General features: G+C 39.9%; 1 protein-coding gene across 1 annotated transcript in view; it reads right to left on the bottom strand.

Moving 5' to 3' along the window:
* Positions 1 to 452: 452 nt before the first annotated feature.
* Positions 453 to 11551, bottom strand: part of SLC25A36 (solute carrier family 25 member 36) — a 63804-nt gene continuing 52705 nt past the window's right edge. Inside the window, 2 exon segments of the mRNA XM_043491814.1 lie at positions 453 to 5030; positions 8500 to 8789. Of these exon segments, the coding sequence (XP_043347749.1) occupies positions 4837 to 5030; positions 8500 to 8789 (484 nt within the window). The 3' untranslated portion in view covers positions 453 to 4836.

The raw sequence follows: 11551 nt of genomic DNA, 5'->3' as shown, positions 1-11551 counted from the left end.
AGGATCTCAGATAGTTTTATATACAATAGATGGCACACATTGCACCAGTGAATTGCAGTTAGGTGTGACATGATTGACAAACTAAAGGGACAGCCAGAATGCTGCAAAACAGAGAGGATGAGGATATGTTGACCAAGGACTCCAGGTCAAATACCTGCTCTTTAGAAAGTGTTATAAAGAACTTTAATATCCATGGAGATTTAGACAAGAGCTCGAGTCTTCTCATCCAAAAGCCCCACTTAACAGTAACTAGGCAGAACCCAGACATTTTCAGAGACATCACAATTTAAATGTGTTGTAGCTTTCAGCTGTATTTATACTGACACATGACAAAACGATTTGTGGGGATTTCTCAGCTAGTCTGTTATTTTTAATGTGAGCTCTCCAGCTAGGCATCAAGTCGCAGATATATATTTTTTTAAAATCTTGGTCCAACATCACACACAGCCATCTTTGATATAAGCACATCATTTTATTATTTTAAGTTTAAAATATAGTCCAAACAAAAAAGTTAGCCATATAATATAAATACAGAGCAAATGCACAAAGTTTACAGGCAACTACATATATGGTCATTTGTGAGTGTTTAGCTACAACTCCTACGGCACAATTATGTTCACATATTCAGGGTTTGCAGACTCTCTTAAACAGAACAATTGAAAACTTACATGACTTCAGTTTTTACAGAGCAAGAACTGTATTACAAAAAATTGGAAAGTAATACATTTAAACTAGCACACTTCAGTGTTTTGCTTGTTTCTAGAATAAAAAACACTTAGGAAGCAACATTTTTTAAAGTGTCTCCAATCTGAATTCTCTGCAAGTAATTTTTTTTTAAGATGCTACAATCTAAGGAATGTTTCAAATATGACTATCACGAGGCAAAAATAAAAATAGCAATAAAGCACAAACTGTCATTCTTGAATGTCTTTGAATTAAAAAGAGTAAATATGTGGAGTGTCTCATGTAATTGGAGAATTATATAGGTACAATGTCAACATCCCTATGGATAGGTTGAAGTTTCAGTCATTCATTATAAAGAAAAATAAAAACCTGTCATCAATCACTAGTGTGATCCTACTAAGAACAATATATGCTAACAAATCAAAGCTTAGGAAAAAATAAACAGCAGATCTTTCAGTCAGTTTAAGGTTAGAAAGAACTTTCCATTTGGTACACCAAAACTCACCTTGCTTTGTAACATTTCACATTGCACGTAAGGATTTCTAAATCCAGGATTTTGATTGAGATGGATTATAAAATACAGACCTATCCCTTGAAGCTTTTCTGTCATGGCTTTCCAAGTTCCAGCCACAATAATTTACAGTGCTAAGCCATTATTTTATAAATATTTTTGTTGTATAGTGTAATGTGGAAAGCCAGAGAATTGTTTAAGACCAGATACAAGTTTAAATGGAACATAGATCCACTGCTGCTGTGAGCATCACATACTATAGTGCCACTGTCTGGCTAAAGTGGACACCTGCAGTCTTAGTATACAATGTTTCTTGACTCTTAACCAGCTGTTGAATAAAGTCAAACAACATACATCATATTTAAATAAGAATGGGTGTTTGTTTATATAAATTAGATGGATATGTAAAGTCATTCTCAAATGTTACCCTTTCTAGAAAACTGAGGTTTAACCTCTGTTCGATAGAAAATCATGGTGGTATAACTTAATGTAAACTACATTAAAGAATCAAGTAAGAGATGGTGACTCAAACAACATCAAAGTACACTCCTCTTTCAACTTTGTAATAATCAGTATTATTGAATGTTGCATCTTCTGTTTGCCTCTGTATGTTTTCAAAATAGATACCAAGAAAACAATGTAAAGAATTTCAATATCTTTGGGAAATAATTCAGAGGTATAATTGTACATTGTGGTAGCTTTTAAAACAAACAAAACACACAATTTGGTTTAATTGTTTTTGTAACAAAAAAAGTTCACCCCTGAAGAAATGTAAAAGTTTTGTCTTTGAAGAATTAAAACTCCATAAAGAAATGGAACAAGAGGTTGATTCTCTCTTCAGTCGATAACAAGGAGAGTAAAGCACAAAAAATAGAACTTTCTACCGAGATATCTCGCCTTTGGAAGCAAGATTCAGTGGGAGCTATTCTCTCCCTATGAGGCATGAACACACGCACAACCTTGTAGGATAACGGAAGTGATGCATGTGCACTGAAGGCAGACCGGATCTAGTGGGCCAAATTTACCCCTGGAATACGCAAATACAACCCATTAAAAGTGTGGGAATTATACCCATAACTCCAAGGATAAATTTGAGCCTTGTGTGCTTGCTAAATCTAAAATTCAGCTGTAGTTGAACTACCTGGGTATCTCCTGAAGAGAAATGTGTTTTCAATGCAAGTCATTCTCCATAATTAGCTATTGTAACAGTTTTTGGTTTATAACCACTTTTGGCTTTCATATTACTGCGCTTAAACTTTTGCTGTTAGTTAAATGCTGGTGTCAACAGCAAGAGCTGAGGAGTCTGGCCACTGATGTTTGGAAGCAGGAAGGCTAGTTATGAGTAATACAGCATTAGGAGATTTCCCATAGAGAGGTCACTGGGAAAACTTCTTAACTGAGGTGTTTTTTTTAAAATAATCTCCTTGTACTAGTAAGAATACAAGATTGCCAAGGTTAGTCTAAATGTGGGCAGCACAGGCTATAATGAGAACACTTCTAGTATTAAAAAACAGGTAAGAATACTCAGTTTTTAAGGAAAGCACATCAATGCAGCCAAGCCCCTGCTGAATGGGCATAGCAGTGATGCTCTGTGCTCTACAGGTGGCCCTTAAAAGGAGAGGCAGTTATTACGGCGTATTACTAACACCAAGGGATGCAAGTCTATATTAAAAGATTTCTGCCATAGTATGAAGGACACTACAATGCTCAAAAGGAAAATAAAACAAGATACTGGTTGTTTAGTATGCATCAAACTTTTATGTATAAAAGTCTCCGAAACTACCTGAACATCGATCCTAGTGATCTACTGCAAACAATGTCTTTTTATGCACTGGTGTTTGGAAATCAAACCCCACACTTAGCTTCAAAAGAATGTGTGTGTACTGAACACTGTTTCTAACTGCGCATGACCAATATCTAAAATCTTAAACGGGAGAAAAAAATCACAAGCCAAAAAAGGCCACAAAGTGCATAAGGAGTCATTTGTAAGATAAAGCCATTGCACACAAACGCACAGTTTCACATATACTGAAGTATCACACTGGAGGAGTTAATTGCACTGCTTTGTTATACCAGTGTAGTGGCATTTATAGATAGAAAGCTACTGCTGCAAAAATCACTGTGAACATCTTAGCTAAAGGGCAGCAGATTTAATCTTTGAAGTATTCAAGGTCTACGTGTGAGTTTGAAAAACTACGTAGAATGTGAAACTTATTTCTCATACTCTGGATCTGGAAAATTCGGTAAGTTATGGCAGAACAAGTAACCAAACTAGCTAAGATATGCTGTCAAACATAATGCATTATTCTGTAACTAGTATTACAAAACATCAATTAAAACCAATGCCTGAATATTCAGATAATTGAAAGGGCAGAGTTATACTGTTATCTGCAGTTCTGCACCCAGCTTTAGGTTGAAACAAGGGACACGGCAACTTTTAAGGGGAATGTTTAAACAAAATATTCTCAATTACCATCTTCTCCATCACTCTGCAAGTATCTGGGGTTTCACTGAAAATGATCTACAGCAACTCCATACTTGTTACTACACAGGAATTTATCTACGTACTTTCCTATAGCTTTACACATGGTGAAGTATGTGCCCTCCTCCTTTAATCCAGGAGAAGTGTTGGTACTCTAGTCATTAGTTTTAGGCTAAGCCTTGCAGGAAGAAGCTTTAGTATAATAAAGCTGCTTTTAGCTTGCATAAAGCTGTGTTTGATTGAACATTATTATATATCCTGCATCATGTAAAGCAGATTCACTTGTTAGAATTTAACACTTCATTAAGACTCCTTAAAGACACTGTTCTGCAATTCCCTGTGTTAGTAGTGTGGGTCACATTACAGATCAGGTGAGGAGAATCCATGATCTGTTGTAACAGTACATTATGATCCTCCTTAGATTCTAAAAGGGAGCAGAAATCTATGATAATGAAAGCAAGAAGACTCAGCAGAACTGGAAATCCAAGCATGCCAATACTAAGAAACTGGTATCCTACAGAGTTAAGCAATGAGAACTTCTCACACAATAACTTAGAATGTACCTCAATCTCACCTTTTGTAGCGACAGAACCATTCAATTTTAGGTCCCTGTGCCACATTCCTTGAGACAGTAACACGGAAGTTGCATGCTGCGACGACTAGCTCAGTCTCATCATTTGAGACTTTAGATGGAGTTCAATAGAAGTTTCAGACATATAAAGTTATGAATCTATGCTTTCATCCTCCTCACCTTAACAGGTATTATACACTGAAACAAAATGTATTGAAGACCAAACATTATGAGTGCACAAAGCTATCCCTTGCAATAGAATACAATATATGACCCTCTCCCCCCCTCACTGAAGCTCATGGTTTTGCATCATGTAAATTAACACATGGAGAAAAAATAGCAATTTTGAAGTGAGATGTGTTTAAAGGCATTCCCCTTGGGGCAGCTCCTTTGTCACATGGTCACAAAAGGACCATACAATAAGGCAGCAAATTGATCATGGTTGCCTATAACCAATCTTCTATTATGTCCATAGCTGCCTGTTCCTGATCGATAATTTTCTTCTGCCCACCACACTGGCATTGGTATTTGGTGGTCCACTGCAATCTTTTGGTCTTCCACCTTCCTAGAGATAGCCTTGTAACATTGCTATCCATTCAGTAAGTAGACTACCACTTCATAGGTTGACATCATTATAGCTGTGTTTGGAATCTGTCTGATCAGATGTGTAGTTAGACCGCGGTACAGGGATCCATACCCTTCTTCTCGCACAAGCAAAGATAGTGTCTGGAAGAAAGCTCTGTATTTTGTTCCCTCTTCACGTAGTCTTGTTCGTACAACCTCTGTGTAAAGAAAGTAACACTTGGTTATTTTGGTCATCACATTGCAAAAAAATGTAAGGAAAACAAATTAATCAATTTAGCTGGCATAAACCCTCAACATTGTACACTCTTTAGATAGTACAGTAACACCTCACTTAAAGTCATCCTGGTTAATGTTGTTTCGTTGCCGATCAATTAGGGAATATGCTCATTTCAAGTTGTGCAATGCTCCCTTATAACGTCATTTGGCAGCCGCCTGCTTTGTCGACTGCTTGCAGGAAGAGCAGCCCATTGCAGCTAGCTGGTGGGGGCTTGGAACCAGGGTGGACCGGCAGCCCCCTATCAGCTCCCTGCTCCCCTAAGTTCCCTGTTGCAACAGCCACCCAGCAGGCTATCAATTGCCAGCAGTTCATATGTCCCTCCCCACACTGCCATGTGCTGCTCCTGCACTCTGCCTTGCAGCTTCTCTCCAGGGCCTCCTGCTAGCTGTGTGTGGGGAGGGGGTGGGGGAAGAGGGGGTTTAATGTCAGGGTGTCCCCCTGCTCCTGCACCCTGATTACCCCATCTTCCATAGATTGGAGGGGGACACAACAGGGCTCAGGAGGGAGGGAGCTTCCTGACAACAGCTGCTGCTGTCTCAGCTTGCTGATTCACTTAACAAGGCAGTGTACTTAGAGTGGGGTCAGTGTACTTAAAGGAGCAATGCGCATCTCTCTCTCTCTCTCTCTCTCTCTCTCTCACACACACACACACACACACACGGTGTGTCTCTGTCCGTCTGTCATGCTGTCTCCCCTTCCTCCATTTGTGCTGCCTTGAGCGTGAAGCTACATTAACAACGAGTTTCAGAGTAGCAGCCGTGTTAGTCTGTATTCGCAAAAAGAAAAGGAGTACTTGTGGCACCTTAGAGACTAACGAATTTATTAGAGCATAAGCTTTCGTGAGCTACAGCTCACTTCATCGGATGCATTTCGTGGAAAAAACAGAGGAGAGATTTATATACACACACAGAGAACATGAAACAATGGGTTTATCATACACACTGTAAGGAGAGTGATCACTTAAGATAACCCATCACCAGCAGCGGGGGGGGGGGGGGGGGAAGGAGGAAAACCTTTCATGGTGACAAGCAAGGTAGGCTAATTGCAGCAGTTAACAAGAATATCAGAGGAACAGTGGGGGGTGGGGTGGGAGGGAGAAATACCAGAAACTGTATCATGCACAGCTTCAGAAACAACTCTGACATCATAATCAAAAAGGCTGACAAAGGAGTCAGCTCTCGTCCCCTAATGCCCCTACTCTACTTGCACTACACTGATGACATCTTCATCATCTGGACCCATGGAAAAGCAGCCCTGGAAGAATTCCACCATGATTTCAACAATTTCCATCCCACCATCAACCTCAGCCTGGACCAGTCCACACAAGAGATCCACTTCCTGGACACTATGGTGCTAATAAGCGATGGTCACATAAACACCACCCTATATCGGAAACCTACTGACGGCTATTCCTACCTACATGCCTCTAGCTTTCATCCAGATCATACCACTCGATCCATTGTCTACAGCCAAGCTCTACGATATAACCGCATTTGCTCCAACCCCTCAGACAGAGACAAACACCTACAAGATCTCTATCATGCATTCCTACAACTACAATACCCACCTGCTGAAGTGAAGAAACAGATTGACAGAGCCAGAAGAGTACCCAGAAGTCACCTACTACAGGACAGGCCCAACAAAGAAAAGAACAGAACGCCACTAGCCATCACCTTCAGCCCCCAACTAAAACCTCTCCAACGCATCATCAAGGATCTACAACCTATCCTGAAGGACGACCTATCACTCTCACAGATCTTGGGCGACAGGCCAGTCCTTGCTTACAGACGGCCCCCCAATCTGAAGCAAATACTCACCAGCAACCACACACCACACAACAGAACCACTAACCCAGGAACCTATCCTTGCAACAAAGCCCGTTGCCAACTCTGTTCAGGGGATACCATCATAGGGCCTAATCACATCAGCCACACTATCAGAGGCTCGTTCACCTGCGCATCTACCATTGTGATATATGCCATCATGTGCCAGCAATGCCCCTCTGCCATGTACATTGGCCAAACTGGACAGTCTCTACGTAAAAGAATGAATGGACACAAATCAGACGTCAAGAATTATAACATTCAAAAACCAGTTGGAGAACACTTCAATCTCTCTGGTCACTCGATCACAGACCTAAGAGTGGCTATCCTTCAACAAAAAAGCTTCAAAAACAGACTCCAACGAGAGACTGCTGAATTGGAATTAATTTGCAAACTGGATACAATTAACTTAGGCTTGAATAGAGACTGGGAATGGATGAGTCATTACACAAAGTAAAACTATTTTCCCATGGTATTTCTCCCTCCCACCCCACCCCCCACTGTTCCTCTGATATTCTTGTTAACTGCTGCAATTAGCCTACCTTGCTTGTCACCATGAAAGGTTTTCCTCCTTTCCCCCCCCTGCTGCTGGTGATGGCTTATCTTAAGTGATCACTCTCCTTACAGTGTGTATGATAAACCCATTGTTTCATGTTCTCTGTGTGTGTATATATATATCAATCTCCCCTCTGTTTTTTCCACCAAATGCATCCGATGAAGTGAGCTGTAGCTCACGAAAGCTTATCCTCTAATAAATTCGTTAGACTCTAAGATGCCACAGGTACTCCTTTTCTTTTTGCGAATACAGACTAACACGGCTGGTACTCTGAAACCTGTATGTAAAAAAGCCAACACGGCAATTACCAGGGCTGGGAATCTGGAAGAAAAGGAGAAGCCATGTCCTTTCAAGAGCAAAATAACCTAAAAGTTTAGCTACTTCCAGATGCCTAGTTAATGAGGTGAAGTAATGGTGCTCTGAGTGGCCCAGGTCAAACAAACCACTTAAGCATGTGAATAATTTCAATTGTTTCACCTTAAAATTAAGCACATTAAGTGCTTTGCTAGATTGAGACAGAGTAAGCAGCATTACTGCGGAAAACTGAGCAAAAGAATGGCATAGTGAAAGACTGGAGATCTTGCTGAGATATATCCCTAAACATTAACAAGGAAAAAGCAAGAGATCTGTTGATTAGTTACTTGAAACTTACACAAATAATGAGCATAATATAGGGGTCCAAACGAAGCCATAGTGTCCCTGAACCTGTGTGGACTGGATTGCAGCAATTCCCTGGTATAAATTCATGTTATTGTCCAAAGGGATCAGACTAAATATCTGTTTAGAAATACTTTTATGCTGATTTCTGAATCCTATAGCCTCTGGTTGATTTGCTGAATCATAAATTGCCCATGCCGATTTTCTAAACCAAACAACAGACAGAAGTGTAGCTAAAACAAAGTATTCCTTTATTGAGACCTGATCCAGAGCACACTGAAAATCAATCAAAAGGCTCCTGATGACTTCTTTGGGCTTTGGCTCAGGCTCTGAAGGAACAAGTTTGCCCTTACCATGTGGATATGCTATAGATGTGGCACAGGTTTTGGAAGTGGCAGCAGCCATCATCATTCCAACAAAGTCTGAAGCTTCTTTTACAGATTCATCCTCATTGTCCATACTAGAAGCAGTCTTAAATTCCAGTAGTTTTCGCTTAATACTCTCGTAAATAACAAAATGAATAACAGTCTCAGATATGCCTGCATAGGAGGCTGACATTCCTCTGTAAAAGCCTTTAATTCCATCTGAATGATAGACTTTTCGCACACATTCGAAAGCACTCATTCGCTTTTCTCCACGATTCCTGAAAGAGAAGCAACATTGAACTATTTCACAATAATTATTTTAAATGATTAATTACACAATGTTTTGCTATAAACATGAGACCTTTGGATATAGCTGGAAAATCAATGCCAAGAAGCTCCAATTCAAAAAAGTGTTTAAGAACATGCACAATTTCAGTACACAAGTCGTCCCACTGACTTCAGTATTACACGTGCTTAAGTAGTTTGCTGAATCAGGGTGAAAGGATGCACTGAACACTTAAAGGATTGTGGAGTCTCAGACAAATCTCCAGACCTCCTCATCTTCAAGGTTCGAAAATCAGCCTGAACCAGAGACAATCAAGGTATATAAATGCATGACCATTTGAAAGTTAAGACTAAGGAGCTGAAAGTCCCAGTTACCTACAATATGTTACTTATTACAGGACAATAGTTTAGCATTCAAAAGGAGCAAACAAACCTTTAAACAGTAATTCGTTATATAAACTGATCCCACTAATTGAGGTCAAATAATTATGCACCCTGGGTCCAGCAGATTTTCTACTTGTAGGACACAAAAAGAAAGTTTTAGTCCTCAATATCCCCAACTTGCACATGTAAGTTCAGCTGATCATTTATATTAGAAAATAAAACAGTGTATATACCACACAGGATCAGTTAATAATGGATTAATTTAATAAACTTGTTCCCACTTGCTGATGTTTCACAAGGTACAAGTGGAGAAAATACACTTAACATGGAGTTATACAGAATGAGTATGAATCCACAATTCACTGGCTACCTGCATCACTTAAATAGATTCTGCCACCAGAGGTCTCTTGTAGGATTGAATAAATTGTACAAAATAATGCAGGACATTGCCCTTTAATTACTGCTAGAAACATTTGGGACTATATTTTGTTTTATGTTGCCCTGATGCCTTTCTGAATTAAGGCATATGAACTCTGGCCTATATAGAATAGTTCCTTACCTTACACTAACAGATTATTCCAGAGGTTTTGTCTTGTGGATCCCCACTTCAGGAGGCTAGCAAGCAGGGCCTACATGCAAGGTGGGATTTAACTGCCACTAGCTAAAGACTGAATGTAAAACTGAGGACACAAATTTTGCTTCTGATCTAGAGGCCAGGTCAATGATGTTTAATAAAAACAAGAGGATTACTCCAGGTGACTGCTTTGCATGTTTCAGATACAGGGATATTTCTGAAACGTATAGAAGCTGCAGCCTGGGTTTTAGTGGAGTGAGTCTTGATGTTAGGAGGAAGGGGTCCTCCTACCATTTGGTGTCAGACAGAAATATACTGTGTAATCCATTTAGATATGCTTGTTTTTTAACTACCATGCTTAATGTAATAAAGAGGTGAGGGCATCGTCTAAGTATACAGCTACACTAAAGCAAGGAGCCAGCGTCCCAGCCTGGGCAGACAGGCTAGCTTGAGCAAAACTAGCTACAATGCACTAAAAATATCAGTGTGGACATTGCAGCATGGGTGGAAGCATGGCTTTTTTACCTACAGTACCTTTTTACAAAAGGTAGGATTGTGCCAAACCAACCTGATCTCCTTCTTTGAGAAAGTAACAGATTTTTTAGATAAAGGAAACGCAGTGGATCTAATTTATCTGGATTTCAGTAAGGCGTTTGATACCGTGCCACATGGGGAATTATTAGTTAAACTGGAGAAGATGGGGATCAATATGAACATCAAAAGGTGGATAAGGAATTGGTTAAAGGGGAGACTGCAACGGGTCCTACTGAAAGGCGAACTGTCAGGTTGGAGGGAGGTTACCAGTGGAGTTCCTCAGGGATCAGTTTTGGGACCAATCTTATTTAATCTTTTTATTACTGACCTTGGCACAAAAAGTGGGAGTGTGCTAATAAAGTTTGCAGATGATACAAGCTGGGAGGTATTGCCAATTCAGAGAAGGATCGGGATATTATACAGGAAGATCTGGATGACCTTGTAAATTGGAGTAATAGGATGAAATTTAATAGTGAGAAGTGTAAGGTTATACATTTAGGGATTAATAACAAGAATTTTAGTTATAAGCTGGGGACGCATCAATTAGAAGTAACGGAAGAGGAGAAGGACCTTGGAGTATTGGTTGATCACAGGATGACTATGAGCTGCCAATGTGATATGGCTGTGAAAAAAGCTAATGCCATTTTGGGATGCATCAGGAGAGGCATTTCCAGTAGGGATAAGGAGGTTTTAGTACCATTATACATGGCACTGGTGAGACCTCACCTAGAATACTGTGTGCAGTTCTGGTCTCCCATGTTTAAAAAGGATGAATTCAAACTGGAGCAGGTACAGAGAAGGGCTACTAGGATGATCCGAGGAATGGAAAACTTGTCTTATGAAAGGAGACTTAAGGAGCTTGGCTTGTTTAGCCTAACTAAAAGAAGGTTGAGGGGAGATATGATTGCTCTCTATAAATATATCAGAGGGATAAATATAGGAGAGGGAGAGGAATTATTTAAGCTCAGCACCAATGTGGACACAAGAACAAATGGGTATAAACTGGCCACCAGAAGTTTAGACTTGAAATCAGACGAAGGTTTTTAACCATCAGAGGAGTGAAGTTTTGGAATAGCCTTCCAAGGGAAGCAGTGGGGGCAAAAGATCTATCTGGCTTTAAGATTCTACTCAATAAGTTTATGGAGGAGACGGTATGATGGGATAATGTGATTTTGGTAATTAACTGATCTTTAAATATTCAGGGTAAATAGGCCTAATCCCCTGAGATGGGATATTAGATGGATGGGATCTGAGTTACCCAGG

The sequence above is a fragment of the Dermochelys coriacea genome, chromosome 9, assembly GCF_009764565.3.
Source record: "Dermochelys coriacea isolate rDerCor1 chromosome 9, rDerCor1.pri.v4, whole genome shotgun sequence".
NCBI lineage: Eukaryota > Metazoa > Chordata > Testudines > Dermochelyidae > Dermochelys > Dermochelys coriacea.
The sequence above is the reverse complement of the archived record's forward strand: the minus strand, read 5'-3'. Positions and strand labels throughout refer to the sequence as shown.